At 39.5% G+C, this 16,319-nt stretch overlaps 1 protein-coding gene and 2 long non-coding RNA genes across 6 annotated transcripts in view; 1 reads left to right on the forward strand and 2 right to left on the reverse strand.

Annotated features, from left to right (window-relative positions):
- The window catches only part of LOC117461755 (ATP-dependent 6-phosphofructokinase, platelet type-like), a 49,864-nt gene extending 40,969 nt beyond the window's left edge, over nucleotides 1-8,895 (reverse strand). For 2 of the 3 annotated variants that reach the window (XM_034103659.2, XM_071206346.1), the window contains exon 1: nucleotides 8,644-8,895. In XM_034103659.2, coding sequence (XP_033959550.1) covers nucleotides 8,644-8,749 — 106 coding nt within the window. In that variant the 5' untranslated portion in view covers nucleotides 8,750-8,895. The remainder of the gene's footprint in view (nucleotides 1-8,643) is intronic. The other variant, XM_034103658.2, reaches the window with a different exon arrangement.
- Nucleotides 8,896-10,642: 1,747 nt separating this feature from the next.
- LOC139435555 (uncharacterized) lies at nucleotides 10,643-12,149 on the reverse strand. Of its 2 annotated transcripts, none has more exons than XR_011644796.1 (3): nucleotides 11,763-12,149; nucleotides 10,887-11,443; nucleotides 10,643-10,774 (listed from the first exon to the last, which is right to left on the reverse strand). It is a non-coding gene; the product is annotated as an uncharacterized lncRNA (long non-coding RNA). The 2 variants fall into 2 exon arrangements; XR_011644797.1 differs by lacking the exon at nucleotides 11,763-12,149 and having other exon boundaries at nucleotides 10,887-10,947; nucleotides 11,337-11,423.
- LOC117462824 (uncharacterized) lies at nucleotides 11,488-12,453 on the forward strand. Its single transcript, XR_004553845.2, has 2 exons — nucleotides 11,488-11,577; nucleotides 12,148-12,453. It is a non-coding gene; the product is annotated as an uncharacterized lncRNA (long non-coding RNA).
- Nucleotides 12,454-16,319: the final 3,866 nt, after the last annotated feature.

The following is a 16,319-nucleotide window of genomic DNA, read 5'->3' on the forward strand; positions in this document are numbered from 1 at the left end:
GGACGCTGGCCAACACGTCTCAAACCCACAGCGTCTCACTTACAATGTCTTTATTTACTATGTATTACATCTGTATTCATCTATATATGTCTATGCCTTATATTTGTTCTGTTATGTAAAGTATTTCATGCTCTTTGCACTTTCTGGTTGGATGCAAACTGTATTTTGTGCAATGACAATAAAGTTGAATGTAATCTATTAAAAAAAAAAAGTTGTGTTTAACAGACTTCTGGGTGCTCACTCACAAGCTTTAAAGACCTTTGTAGACAACAACAACAACAACAATTATTTATAATTTACAACTAATCTGTTCATCTCAGTTAATTAAAGTCCAAGATTGTACATTAAATGACATGTTCGGTCAAGGCTGAAACCCAAAGAAATTCACTTTAACTTGATGTAAAACAGAAAATCTCCAAATGTTAGAAGCTGAAAAATAAAATGTCTGCCGTTCCTGCATACAAATGAATCTGTAACAATTAAATAACCATCAAAATGATTATGTTCATATATATATATATATATAAGGCAATTCCAAAGTGTTTAATATATACCGAATTGGAAGAAGGTTGTTATTGTCTTAGCACAACCAAAGCTTCCTTCTTCCACTCAACTTTCTCCATGTCGTTTCCGAGAGCCTGAGAGAGGGTGAGTCAGCAGACATCAGGAGAGGTAAAGAGGTTTAAAATACACACAGACGGCTAAGTGTTCTTCAGGATATTGGGCTACAGTTCAAAGTGTCTGTCGGAGCACTTAGTGAATTTAGAAACAAGACCGGCTGTAAATCTCAGAGAGACGGAGATCAACACATCGATTGGTTTTAGTTTCCGTCGGCACACAGAGGCTGAAACCCCGCGTGATTACATAGTAAGTAGACGTTCTTGTTGTTGTTTGGGTTCAGTGTTGATCCTCATGCGGACAGAGAGCTGTGACTAAACTTATTGAGGGAATTGGAAATGGAAGTGCTATTTTAAGGCATATATTATGGGTCTCAGATATATAAAAATATATAAAAGCATGTCTATGATGTGCTTTGCTCAAAATACCAAACAGATCATGCATTTTAGAAATCCCTCATATCCCTCTATTTCAGCCCTGTTAGAGAAACGCGGATCCTGAGCTTGAAAAAAAAAAAGAGGAGGCGGAGCTAATGCCTGATCAGAATTCTACAGGAGATAAAAGTTAAATTCTGCTGTGATAAAACGCCATCCTGTTCTAAACCTCATCAAGGATTCTTTCTGAAACAGTATGGAGCTCAAATGCTTTTTCTCTTGCGGGTTTATCACAAGGTGAGTTCTTTTTTTTATTTCCTGCTTTTTAAAACACATGTGCTCTCCAGTACAGGTTAGCTCTGAGTGTTAGCGATGCTAATGTAAACAAAGACGAGATTACATCCAAAACACGTCAGGCATTGTTTCTGATAGTGCTGTGGGTCCACCATCCGAAATTACGTCACATCGGCAGCAAATCTGTATCCGCTCGTTGTACCCCCATTTTTAAAAGATTTGGGTACGGAGGACAAGAGAGAGGGTTTTATTTTCTGACGCTGTGTGAGTTCCCCGACGCACCGGGACACATATTGATGTATAAAAGACATCACAAAGTGCATTTTGCATGATAGGTCCGATTTAAGATAATTTACAAAAGACATAAGGCTATAAAAACAGAATAACCACTTCTGATAGTTTTTGTAATCTGTAATCTGACACAAATACTATCTTTCAATTAATTAATTAATTAATTAATTAATTGTTAAATCTACAAAATGTCATTATTAGTACTCAAAGGGGAAGCTAGAGTTACAAAATTGCTTGTTTTGTCAAAAAACATACACAGACTTTCCCATCCTGAAGGCTCTTAAGACACCAGGGTTGCAGTCGAATAGTCCATTTAGCTTAGGAACCTTCCTAACGGAGTGAAAGGAAGTCCCTCAGTGGCAGCCATGATAAGTGCCATTTGAATTCTCTATAGGAAAGGAAAGGAGGTTTCAAGCTTCCTTTATAACCTCCTTTAGCTTAGGAACCACTGGACCTCCCTAACCGACAGGAGAAGCGAAAATGCTGCCCCACAATGCCTTGCAGCCGCAGCATTTGCCGTCACTCAACAGTCGGCCGTTCACGGAAACAACCGATTATGACGGAGAAATGATATCATGAAAGTTACGGTGCTTATTAAGCATTTTAAAACATAGGTGGCAAGTTGCCAAAGTGCTTTGTTTTGAACGTTCATCAGTATTATAATCAAAAAGAGAAATATGAACGTTAGTTTTTACTGAAATTATCAAATAAAGTCAACATTTCAGTCTTTACTGAGCTGTGTGGGGTTTGTTCAACTTCTAAAAGATGTTTGAATGGTGATATACACAGAGATAGATGTGAAGGACTAACGTTTATAATAAATACATCTGTATTGATTATAAGATCTTTTCATACAATCATACGTATTGGCAGGGCTCGACAGTAACGGTTGCCAGGTTGCCATTGGCAACCATTCAGAAAAAATGTCAACCACTTCTTGGCCTTTGGTTGCCATCAGTGGCAACCAGTTTCTAACATAAATAAATAAGAACAGCAAAATGTGCACCCCAAAATATATAAATGTTAATTATTCGTTGTATTAAGAGTGATATTTAATTATTGTTGTGACCAGTCGGAACCTGATACTTAACTTGCACGTGCATTGGTGTGGTTACGGAGCCAGAAAGCGATGCACGTTTACTCACGTGCGCGGTGCGCCGTGTGTTTGTTTTACAACAAATGGCGAAGCAAATTAAGTTGTTTGACCGTAGGGTAAAAAGTTCGGCCAACCCGTCAACATCTCAAACGAATGTTCAAAGTGATTCAACTGATAAAGCGCAAGGTGAGCCCGAACGAAAAGCAAAGAGGAAATGTGTAAACTCTTGGGAGGCGAAATATATATATGTACATTCTGCTCCGTTGTCCACTCACTTCCGGTAAAAGTTCCTTCAAAATAAGAGTCCCAATCTTATTACTATCAAAATAAAAGTGCTAAACGAAACTTTGCCATAGGAAAATATAATCACTTCTATAAAAAGGTAACACATTTTAAATATAGTTAGACATATAGTTGTAGTCCGCTGTATAGAAAACTGTAGTTTCCCCACAGCAGCAGATGCACATTTATGACGTCCGCTGGCACATCATAAACACGTCGAGGCCTAATATCATATTTAGAGTTTTTTCTTTCATTTTTTTTTTACATATCATTTCTCACGATGTGTCTGTGTTTTATTTTGTCTCGTCTTTTTCTGTCTTTGGTTTCCTGTTTTATTTTGAAAAGAGTTCACCCCCTGTCTTGCCTGTTGCTTTCTGTCTGTTCCCTCCTGCCTGATTACCCGATAGTGTTCACCTGGTGCCCCTGTGTTTTCTCCTCCCTCCTCACCTGTCTCTTGTTTCTTTGATTAGTCTTGTGTGTATTTACATTCTGGTTTTTAAGTCTCTCATTGTTAGTTCCTTGTTTGTCTATGACTGTGTTCACGGGGTAGTGTTCTGTTTGTCACCTAGTAAACCTTGAAATAAAGGTATTTTCTGTTTAATCTGCATTTGGGTCCCGTCTGCTTCACTCACCCTGACATAATTGTTACACAATACATGATTGTCGCTAAAGGCCTTGTTTCTACATTACAATAAAGTATAACAAATAATGTATTCATTCATTTTAATACAAATTCAAGTTAGTATTAAAGGCATAAAAAGACAGAAATGCATAATTTTTTCGAGAAATGTTTCTTCTGCCCGTAAAGCGTCCAAACCGGGCTTGTCTGGATAAGCGCATGTTTAAAACATAGTCGTTGTCCAAGCCGGTTTCAGTTGGATTATTTGTCACAGTTGCTCCGATCAGATTGGTCTCCTCCATTTTGATTATTTACGACTTTTGAATCCACATGAACACATCGGCAAAATCCGGTTTACTTTGAGCACGTATTTTAAACAGTTTAATCCCTTTGTGAATTGTTTCCACTTCCGCCGTCCTTTAGTTTCTTCATACAGCGGGAATCCAAATGAATTAATCCTGAGTCCAATAACCATCAAAGTCACTCCAATAGATGCTCCTTAATTACGCTTTCATCCGCCTTTAACAAAATACTTCACATTCATCCAGTTTGTGACAGTAGTTGTAGCATTTTTGAGACTTTTAAACTTTAATTACCGCTGTTGCCTTGTCTGTCCCCCCCCCCCCCCCCTTGTGTGTGTGGGGGGGGCGCAACTTCCAACAGGAGTAATTTGGGGGGGCTCTCGGGAAAAGGTTGGGAACCCCTGCTCTAAATTACCGCAGTCTCTTCTCCTAAGTCCTTTTGAATTCTCCTATCCACTATCCCTTAACCCCGTGACGTTTCACACAGAGGTCAAGGGATAGACGATAGGAGCTGATTTTTTGACTATTCGACTGCACCCCAGAACCCATTCTGATTATTAGACAGTCTTCTCCGATATGAAATGCAGATTCGTATAGAGTTATGGTTCATTTCGCTTCATTCTTTCTGGCAGCATGAGTGAAGCCAACCCACAGCGTCTCAATCTGCCACCAGAACTGATTCTGCCAAATGTCCTCCTCCCACCACAGGCTGTAAACATTGCCTATTCACCGTCTGCAGAACGAGCACGGGATGGGACTACTTCCTGGATGACAATGTGATAACTTAGGCTCTGTGTCTTTTTCTGTCTTTGGTTTCATATTTTATTTTGAAAAGTCTTCACTTCCTGTCTTGCCTGTTGCTTTCTGTCTGTTTTCGCTCCTGCCTGATTACCTGATTGTGTTCACCTGGTGCCCCGGTGTTTTCTCCTCCCTCCTCACCTGTGTCTTGTTTGTGTGATTAGTCTTGTGTGCATTTAAGTTCTGGTTTTCCTGTCTGTCATTGTTTGTCTTTGACTGTTCTCGCGCTAGTATTCTGTTCGTGTTTGTCTCGACCTTGAAATAAAGGTATTTTTTCAGTTTATTCTGCGTTTGGGTCCTGCCTGCTTCACTCACCCGTAGCACAGGGTTAGTGAAAAGAGCTCTGCAATAAAGAAACTAAGGATTATCCGATTAACAGTTATATTTTATGTGTGAAAACTCAGATAAATAAATGTCTAAAAGCAGATAAAGGGCTGAACTGAACTAAAGCTGCTATTTACAATTATTTATGATGTTTAATTGAATAATATGCTCATTATTTCCAGCCATAAACAAGAATATATTCATGTTACGGTCACATAATATTAAAAACATGCAGTAAATCCTCCCAGCTTTTGTATTTTTGTGAGAGAAATGTACTTATCAATACAATTAATGAGTTTTCTGTCCAACTATTCATTGTTTTAGGTCCAAACTTGACTTACTTACTTCGATCCAAAGAAGCTGGATTCTTATTTAAAAGTTGAAAATGCTATCAAGGGGATTTATGAGATTTATTTGTAAAAATGTCTCGAATTTTCTGTCAGAAGTAAAAAAAAAAAGTAAGACATATTTTGGTGTTTCTTTTAAATAAGATGGCGTCATATCTTCTTACACATCATCTGTATATCTTTCTTTGTGTCGGTATGTTTCTTATAACTTTAACCTGCTCTGTGTTAACTCATACGTGATTAATGAACTGAGGTCACGTGCAGGGTTGGTGCACAAAGAGAGCTTTCCTTCACTGAAGAAACACACAGTGTGAAAGCTGTGCAGAGTGAGCGTTGCTAAGAGACCACGGAGAGCTCTGATTGGTCGAAGGGGTTCTGAGCTAACGTGTGAAATGGGTTTTAATTGGACAATGACGTGTGTGTGTGTGTGTGTGTGTGTGTGTGTGTGTGTGTGTGTGTGTGTGTGTGTGTGTGTGTGTGTGTGTGTGTGTGTGTGTGTGTGTGTGTGTGTGTGTGTGTGTGTGTGTGTGTGTGTGTGTGTGTGTGTGTGTGTGTGTGTGTGTGTGTGTGTGTGTGTGTGTGTGTGTGTGTGTGTGTGTGTGTGTGTGTGTGTGTGTGTGTGTGTGTGTGTAAAATCCTGAAATCAGTACTTTTTCATTGCTGATTATGTTGTTGTTGAACATGGAAAATACATCTCTTGGTTGGTAAACATATGTTAGTTATAAGAGAGCACTTTTTAAATGTTCAGCTTTTAAACTGATACAGAAATCCAGGTCAAAGTGTGAACATCTTAAAGGCTGGGAATGAGCACTCATTTATTACAGTAATTCAAATAATGTATTAAAAATATTACTAGCTGCTACTTTACATTACTACTAACATGGATATGGATACTTGTACATGTTCACGAAGCGAAGCGACGGAACCACAACGGTGCCGTAAACGCGCCACAGTTTCGCCGCTGAGAGTGTGTGCGTGTGTGTGTGTGTGTGTGTGTGTGTGTGTGTGTGTGTGTGTGTGTGTGTGTGTGTGTGTGTGTGTGTGTGTGTGTGTGTGTGTGTGTGTGTGTGTGTGTGTGTGTGTGTGTGTGTGTGTGTGTGTGTGTGTGTGTGTGTGTGTGTGTGTGTGTGTGTGTGTGTGTGAGGAGCTCCACGGATTGGTCCATTTGGGTCGTCGTTAGTTACGTCACTTAGTACCAGGAAGAAAGAGAGAAATGCCCACCGAGGCGTTCTGGGGCAGCAGACAGGTCCTCTCTGAGTTAGAGCTCTACTCGCTACAGGGTGCACTTTGAGGGGTTGTGACTCATAACACAAGGGGACGGGTGATAACCGGAACAGCATGACATGGGACCTTTAACATCTCGAGGAAGTACTATGTATGTATTTTCCTTGTTTGCTTGTTTCACCACATTCAGTCGAAGGATAGGATAAGATAAGATAATAAGATAAGCGGTACTTTATTGATCCCAAATGGGGAAATGTTTGCGTAAGTATAAGTAGAAATTGAAGAGTAGGAATAAACAATACTAGAACTTAATCATCTCAAAATAGAATTAAAGAAAACATACAGTAGGCCGTGAAGATAACACATCTATAAACTCTCACGATAAAACACTATAGGCAATAATTAGGAACTAAAGCAGCTGTGTTCAGACCATGGCTCAGACGCCCTCTGACCCCAAGAGGACAGCGAGCACTCAGTAGTTATGAATTGAAGAACATGAGCACATCATAACGCATGCCTGCCTCTCTCCGTCCTCAGGTGCAGACGGACCCACATAAAAGCAGCTGCGTGAGGAAATAATCTGTAATCTGTAATCTGCTGGTGATATTCTGCAGTGACACACACACACACACGTACGACTGCACTGAAGACACACACTGTTACATAACTGCCTGAAAGCTAACAATAGCTGTGGGTAACATCCAGCACTGTATATCAAGATTATCCTTATAAGGACATATGACTGGTTTTAAGTAAATACATGTTTTGGTGATGTTTCAGGAACATGATGAGACAGTAATACGGATATTAAGCGTTATTTCTACGGTTGATATTTAATTTAATTTGCATTTATTAGATGTTTATCCTTTCTCCACTACATTGCAGAACACTGTGTACTAGCTGTTTCTCACGTAGGCGACACAATGCATAACCGGGAACCAGACCGGAAGTCGACATCAACTGCCTTTAAATTAAAAGCACTGCAGCACAATTCGTATGTGGGCTTTTATTTTGAAAGGACGTGACGGCAGTACGTGTTGTTTCCGTCTAACCTGACACTGGTCCTCTCACGACTCATCCTCAGTGATGCAAGACGAGTGTTGTTACACATGTACTATGATGTATGAGCTCTTACTCTGAAGGGGGTGTCCACTATTACTACTTAAACTAACTTTGAACAACTTTACTTTTTACTTTAGGATGTTATATTATAGGGATTCTTAATGCAGCAGGATTTATAACTCCGAGGCAGTTCATCATAATTATAAATCAAATGCACTGATAAAGCCATTGTTTACTGAACTCATGGGAACTGGATTTAAATGATTGATTTGGGCTATTGATTTAATGATATGTCCTGTGCACACGGACACACACATGCGCCTTTAATGCAGGCAACACACCCCTCAGAAGGAATGGTGCAGGATGCATGATGAGGGTGGAGACGGTGTGTACACGAAGGGACATGTCTTTACATTATGTCATTCCCACCATCACTTGTTGCTTGTGCCGCTTATCGAATAATTCAAAAACACCTATAAACAACCTGGACTAATGTTAGCAGTCCTGGATTATCAAAATATAAGATAATATAACAATGAACAGTTCTTATTGTGATTAATATTATAGCATCATGCTAATAAACAAGTGAGTGTGAAAGGGAGATCAGCTGTTGCAGAACCACCGTTTGGATTCAATTAACTCTTAATAAATACTAAGGTAAAATCCTGAGTGGCAGCACATTAAAATACTATAAATGCTTCCTCGTAAAATAAAGCATTGTTTTTCTTTTTGATGTACTAAGACTCTTTTAAACCGCACCTTCATTGACTTCATAGGACAGTATAAGTGATGTAACGCTTCCTTTATCGGACAAGCTTGAGGCTATCCACCCATTATCGGACACGTCGTTTGACATTTGTCTCATTGAATATAGACGACTAGTAACGGGAAAGCTGAGCCAATAAACCGTGTGAACATAGGAAGTTAAACACCTGACAGACAGCCACATGACGTAGTGTGGTGCGGTGTATTAGTGATGAATTGAGTACATCTGTCCGATAATGGAACCTACCCTGGGCATCTCCTCCGCTGGTCAGCACCGCGATGCATTTCCCAGCTCCGGATAAATTCTCGAAGAATTTCCGGGTGTCCTGCCGCTTCGGAGGCGCTCCAGACATCCTGTCCCCGGGTAGCTTTCCTCCAGGAATAAATACAAAAGGGAACAATTCAACACCCTCACCTGTCCTGCTGCAGAAAGTAGAAACACAAACGGTGTGTGTTGGTGTGAGTGTGTGTGTAGCGAGATGCTGAATGACTGCAGTGGTTACCGCCCTCTAACTGCACGTACACACCCCCTGACAAAGATTGTATAATGAAAAAGATGATTCACTACATGCTTTAATAATTATAATAATACAAATTAATAAATACAATAAAATAGCTAGCTTGGCATTTGTTTTATTACAATTTGAATGACCAAAACAGAATAAGTACATACTGAATATAATGTTTTAAAACTAGGCCACGTGAGACGTCTTCACAGATTTTAGCCCTCTTTGTTGCTCAGGAACCGGGATTCTGAGCCAAACCCAGAGAGCCAATGAGAGATGAGAATTTGTGACTGACAGGTGAATTAACCAATGGGCGTCCATGTCACGCACTGCGGAAACTAACTCCAACCACTTGCAGCCCAGACAGTGCATATTTCCGCAGTCAGGAAATGATACGCTTCCCGTAACAGTTTCTCTGTTAGTAAAAGACACAAACCAGTCATTTAACAGCATTACAGTTGACATGTTGCAACACAAAGATACACTAGTAGGATAATTATCTAATGGTAGCAACAAAGACTTTGAATGTAAACATATAATCTATTACACTGTTTATTTGAGCACTTTGTAAAATGTAGCCTACTATCTCAACAATATTCCAATGTTGTGATATATGTATGTAATCATAGTTACAAATGATTTGTTTTACCATTGATAAGTAAACATACTTCCTGACCTTCAAGACGTTATTGACCTTCAGCAATCTCGGCTTTAATTCAATGTGACGGCTCGGATTGTGTTATATTTCATAGTTGTATATTACTGACAAAAGGTTATTTGAGAGTAAGTCCTGCTGCTGTGTGATTAGGTCGGAGCAGAGCTATTTAATAGAAGAGTTACGACACCGGAAGTCCAAAAACGGTTATCGTCACGTGGTTCATGTAGACGAGGATCGTTCCCCGGAAGTTCATGGCGGGCAATGTGAATGCATTGATAACAGGAGATAGAACTACGATTTTTGGTAATTATTAGTGAATAAAGGTTTTGATTTGCAATATTTATACAACAAATCGATATGTGTATGTATTTACATCAATATGTTTTCAAAAATAAAATCGAATTTGCTAATATTAAGTGATAATATTAGGATTAGTGTGAACAACTAGTTTACATGTTACTAACAGTGCCTTGGTTAAAGAGCCTGTTGCTGTTTATTTATAGCTTTGAATTCTTTCAAACCAATATTATCTTCTTAAACTTGTATGGTAGTCAGGAGCATCACTTTCTAATGTTTATTGATACATTTAGAGGGAGGGGATCTAAAGTAATGCTTTAAAATTCAGATTAGATTCATTTCTACCATTTTCTTAAATTCATGGTAGTTTCAGTAATCCCCATGGTAACTGAGGACACAAGTTATCTAAATGACTAATGTCATCTGTATGGCTTTCAGAAAGGACAGGAGACCGACAGGATATGATGATGATGTTAAATGTGTTGCTTTAGGAACATCCATTGCAAATACATGGAATTCAATAAACATAGAAGAGCATATCATGCAGTTTGTCGGTGCCTTTTCCTCCGTGTTGTCCTGGTTTGCTGTGCTGCCTCCTAGTCGCCACCATGGTTTGCTGTGCTGCCTGGGGATGCTCAAATCGCTCAGAGAAAGGAGTACGAATGTACGGCTTTCCCCACTGACACAGAGCGGAGCAATTCCACGACCAACAGCAACAAAATATGTGATTTATATACAAACACTGCATTTGCACTTTTTCACAAAACGAAAACCACACCATTGGGAAAGCTTAATGTTTTGTTTAATACAAAAAAACAGGGAAAGGCTTGAAAAACACAGAGTTGAGACTCAGGGTGCAGGATGAGGGTCTCAGTGCAGGTATTCAGGCTCCATTGAACCCCCCTCTGGTTCTTGTGCTGAAAGAGGGAGCAACAGACAGGAGAAAGGGTTATACACACCTATATAGCACACCTATTGCCTTGGGGAGATAACGTGTTTACTTATATAAAACACTAGTATTAAACGTACCTTGTGTTTTCACTCTCACTTAAGTCCCTCTCCCTTTGCCATCAATCCAGAATCAGCTGGGCTGCAACATTATACAGACAGGTAATAATCAACATAATCACAAGGACACAATATGGCTCTGCTAAAAACACTCACTCTTACACGCACCAAAGTTATATTTATCTAATATTTAACTCCCTCCACCCCCGCATACAATCCCGTTTAGAAGCCCCTCTTCTCTAATTCAACATGTTGGACGAAATGACATTAAGAGAACGGAATTTACAATTAAAAGGCTGTTCAACGTGTGTTGCTAACTTGCTTCGGTATGCTAGCTTAATCTGTTATCTGTAAACGTTCCCTAAATCTACTAATTTAGGGATAATCCACTGACATCCTTTAATACACATGTTCATTTGAATCAGATGTACTGATAATATCCGCAATATACATCTTTAAACTTCTTCTTACCTTTAAAAGTCCGTCACGAACGGTCTATTATGCTGCAACTCCACAGCTCTGCCAGCCTTGGCGCTAACTTCCGGGGAACGATTGAGAGGCTCCACGATCCGCCATTGCTGTAAAAAAGTGGTCCATTGGAGTGAACGGAGATGTCGTAACTCTTCTATTAAATGGCTCTGGGTCGGAGGAACCACGCAGAGGACATCCGGTGCTGGAACCGTTTCAAGTTCCTCTCCACTGAAGAGGGAACGTAAGCTAGTGCCTACTTGTTGTTTTGGCTCGTGTATGTAGATGTGCATATGGTAGGTTCCCTAGACTGCACCACAGCTCTCCAAATGCATTAGTGTAAAGTAACTAAGCAGGACATTTTCTTAAGTATGCTATGTGTACTTCTACTCCACTACAATTCAGAGGTAAATGATATGTATTGAATACCTTTAGTTACTTCACGGATGTGGATGAATGATGGTCAATATAATCAAGTGTTGAATCAGACTTTAGTTCCACCTGGAGTAAATCCACCAGCTACCCTGCAGTCTACAAAGTACTTCAGACTAGCTGCACCTTCACCAGCTTTGAGAACACTTTCATGATCAATCATTATAAAACATATCATATATGTTATTCTGAAATGGACCAATCTGCACAACGACTACTTTCACTTATGGTACTTCAAATGAAGCTCAGCGCAAGTTATTTCAGGAAGACTGGTTCCCACGCTCTCGTTCACAATTCTCTTTCACTCACTCGCCCTTTCTCTCAATAAACAAGGGCCAACATACTAACAGCTCAACCAATCGGTTGCCTCTCATCCCCACAGCCAATCACAGCACACCCGGCAAACGTTAAAATCGGCTCTTTCTCTCCCCTGCCAACATCGTTCAGGAGAATTGATGCAACCCTCCTCCACCTCCAGTTTCATCAGATCCAAGGCAGGCTAGCCCAGAAGAACCCTCATCACTCCGGATGTATATTTACCTTTGGTTCTTCACCACCACCAGTGTCCAGACCCCGGGGGTTTCTCTTCTCTAGTCGGCTTTCTCCTCCCCCTTAATTTGTATGACGGGGTCTAATCTCCAAAACATGTTGTTGTGCATACGGCAATAAATATGTCATCAACTACGAACTAAGCCTCTCCTGATTGAACTATATGTTGATTGTAAAAACTGTGGCTTATTAGATGTTATTATTATCTCCAATATGTAGGCCTATACAAGCAAGTACACGTGTGTGTGTGTGTGTGTGTGTGTGTGTGTGTGTGTGTGTGTGTGTGTGTGTGTGTGTGTGTGTGTGTGTGTGTGTGTGTGTGTGGTGTGTGTGTGTGTGTGGTGTGTGTGTGTGTGGTGTGTGTGTGTGTGTGTGTGTGTGTGTGTGTGTGTGTGTGTGTGTGTGTGTGGGTGTGTGTGTGTGTGTGTGTGTGTGTGTGTGTGTTGTGTGTGTGTGTGTGTGTGTGTGTGTGTGGCGTAATATGGTATTTTATCTTCTACTTTGAAGCCAAAGTTAAAATCGAGGGGACATGTTAAAGGCTTTACTCCAGCAGATGTATTGTTGAACAGGGAGATTGGCTAGAAGTTGCAAAAGCCAAGAAAAACAAGCACTATAGTTTTCTTGTGTATGAAGCAAACACATGTGCATATCGACGCTCCAACACACACTTTAGAGCATATGCACAGGCCTAAAAAGAAAAGATGAATTCAGATTATTACACATTGTTCAAAACATTTACAAATCTATCTCATTTAACGAAGAGATAGGTTGTGCTCCCTCTCTCTGTTTCTTATCTATATCTATAGAACTGCTCGGGTCTTGATAGATCGAGTGGGGAAGTTCATGAGATCTTTCTAGACGGTTATCAAGAATAACTTTTACCCAATGACCTGTGCCCTCTCTGTGTCTGTGTCTTCTCTTGTTCCCATTAACCACATCTTTCTTCTTGTTTTGTGTCTATATCTACGCCGGGATCCGGAGGCGAGGCTGATCCTGTTGCTGTAGTCCTGTGTCCTGGATCCTCTATCCTGAGTTCTGGATTAAGTCGTGGACTTCGGGTCGTGGCTGAACCCTGTCTCTGCGGTCCTGCCTTGGGTCTCGTCATGCTGCTTCCCTGATGGCTTCCTCAGGACTGTAGCTGACATCCTCGTGGATTCATCTTCTCATTACAGACACATGCATTTCCTAACATTCGGTCTCTATGCTGTAACATGTATTATCTCTTTGATTTACACACGGCATCTATTGCACGTCTGTCCGTCCTGGGAGAGGGATCCCTCCCCTGCTGCTCTCCCTGAGGTTTCTCCATGTTCCCCTTTAAACTGTGGGGTTTCTCTGGAAGTTTTTTCTTGTACGGTGTGAGGGTCTAAGGACAGAGGGTCTAAGGACAGAGGGTCTAAGGACAGAGGGTCTAAGGATAGAGGGTCTAAGGACAGAGGGTCTAAGGACAGAGGGTCTAAGGACAGAGGGTCTAAGGACAGAGGGTCTAAGGACAGAGGGTGTCGTATTTCTCATATTGATATTCTGAACAAGTGTCTCGACTATAGGCTATTTTTATTTTATGTACAGCACTGGATGTTTGGCTCGACCAAACATCGTTTATAAATGTCCTATATAAATAAAACTTGATTTGATTTAAGGATGAATAATGTGACATGACATATCTTAAGAACACTCAGGAGGGAACAGATGGAAAAATGCATGCAACAAGTGCTGCAGGGAGATATCCCAAATGCTTGAAGGATGTCGCCCCCTGCTGCTTCAAAGAGAGCATCGCACAGGGAGAGGGCAGAGTACTCAGATCTTGTACTTGATTAAAAGTAGAAGTACTCAGATCTTGTACTTGAGTAAAAGTAGAAGTACTCAGATCTTGTACTTGAGTAAAAGTAGAAGTACTCAGATCTTGTACTTGAGTAAAAGTAGAAGTACTCAGATCTTGTACTTGAGTAAAAGTAAGACTCAGATCTTGTACTTGAGTAAAAGTAGGACTCAGATCTTGTACTTGAGTAAAAGTAGAAGTACTCAGATCTTGTACTTGAGTAAAAGTAGAAGTACTCAGATCTTGTACTTGAGTAAAAGTAGGACTCAGATATTGTACTTGAGTAAAAGTAGAAGTACTCAGATCTTGTACTTGAGTAAAAGTAGAAGTACTCATATATTGTGCTTGAGTAAAAGTAGGACTCAGATCTTGTATTTGAGTAAAAGTAGAAGTACTCAGATCGTGTACTTGAGTAAAAGTAGAAGTACTCAGATCTTGTACTTGAGTAAAAGTAGAAGTACTCAGATCTTGTACTTGAGTAAAAGTAGAAGTACTCAGATCTTGTATTTGAGTAAAAGTAGAAGTACTCAGATCGTGTACTTGAGTAAAAGTAGAAGTACTCAGATCTTGTACTTGAGTAAAAGTAGAAGTACTCAGATCTTGTACTTGAGTAAAAGTAGAAGTACTCAGATATTGTAGTTCTGCAAAAGTAGAAGTACTCAGATCTTGTACTTGAGTAAAAGTAGAAGTACTCAGATATTGTGCTTGAGTAAAAGTAGAAGTACTCAGATCTTGTACTTGAGTAAAAGTAGAAGTACTCAGATATTGTACTTGAGTAAAAGTAGAAGTACTCAGATCGTGTACTTGAGTAAAAGTAGAAGTACTCAGATCTTGTTCTTGAGTAAAAGTAGGACTCAGATATTGTACTTGAGTAAAAGTAGAAGTACTCAGATCGTGTACTTGAGTAAAAGTAGAAGTACTCAGATCTTGTACTTGAGTAAAAGTAGAAGTACTCAGATCTTGTACTTGAGTAAAAGTAGAAGTACTCAGATCTTGTACTTGAGTAAAAGTAGAAGTACTCAGATCTTGTACTTGAGTAAAAGTAGAAGTACTCAGATATTGTAGTTCTGCAAAAGTAGAAGTACTCAGATCTTGTACTTGAGTAAAAGTAGAAGTACTCAGATATTGTGCTTGAGTAAAAGTAGAAGTACTCAGATCTTGTACTTGAGTAAAAGTAGAAGTACTCAGGTCTTGTACTTGAGTAAAAGTAAAAGTACTCAGATCTTGTACTTGAGTAAAAGTAGAAGTACTCAGATCTTGTACTTGAGTAAAAGTAGAAGTACTCAGATCTTGTACTTGAGTAAAAGTAAGACTCAGATCTTGTACTTGAGTAAAAGTAGGACTCAGATCTTGTACTTGAGTAAAAGTAGAAGTACTCAGATCTTGTACTTGAGTAAAAGTAGAAGTACTCAGATCTTGTACTTGAGTAAAAGTAGGACTCAGATCTTGTACTTGAGTAAAAGTAGAAGTACTCAGATCTTGTACTTGAGTAAAAGTAGGACTCAGATATTGTACTTGAGTAAAAGTAGAAGTACTCAGATCTTGTACTTGAGTAAAAGTAGAAGTACTCAGATCTTGTACTTGAATAAAAGTAGGACTCAGATCTTGTACTTGAGTAAAAGTAGAAGTACTCAGATCTTGTACTTGAGTAAAAGTAGAAGTACTCAGATATTGTGCTTGAGTAAAAGTAGAAGTACTCAGATCTTGTACTTGAGTAAAAGTAGAAGTACTCAGATATTGTACTTGAGTAAAAGTAGAAGTACTCAGATCTTGTACTTGAGTAAAAGTAGGACTCAGATCTTGTATTTGAGTAAAAGTAGAAGTACTCAGATCGTGTACTTGAGTAAAAGTAGAAGTACTCAGATCTTGTACTTGAGTAAAAGTAGAAGTACTCAGATCTTGTACTTGAGTAAAAGTAGAAGTACTCAGATCTTGTAGTTCTGCAAAAGTAGAAGTACTCAGATCTTGTACTTGAGTAAAAGTAGAAGTACTCAGATATTGTGCTTGAGTAAAAGTAGAAGTACTCAGATCTTGTACTTGAGTAAAAGTAAAAGTACTCAGATCTTGTACTTGAGTAAAAGTAGAAGTACTCAGATCTTGTACTTGAGTAAAAGTAGAAGTACTCAGATATTGTACTTGAGTAAAAGTAGAAGTACTCAGATCGTGTACTTGAGTAAAAGTAGAAG

This window comes from Pseudochaenichthys georgianus, chromosome 17 (assembly GCF_902827115.2).
Source record: "Pseudochaenichthys georgianus chromosome 17, fPseGeo1.2, whole genome shotgun sequence".
In the NCBI taxonomy this organism is placed as follows: domain Eukaryota; kingdom Metazoa; phylum Chordata; class Actinopteri; order Perciformes; family Channichthyidae; genus Pseudochaenichthys; species Pseudochaenichthys georgianus.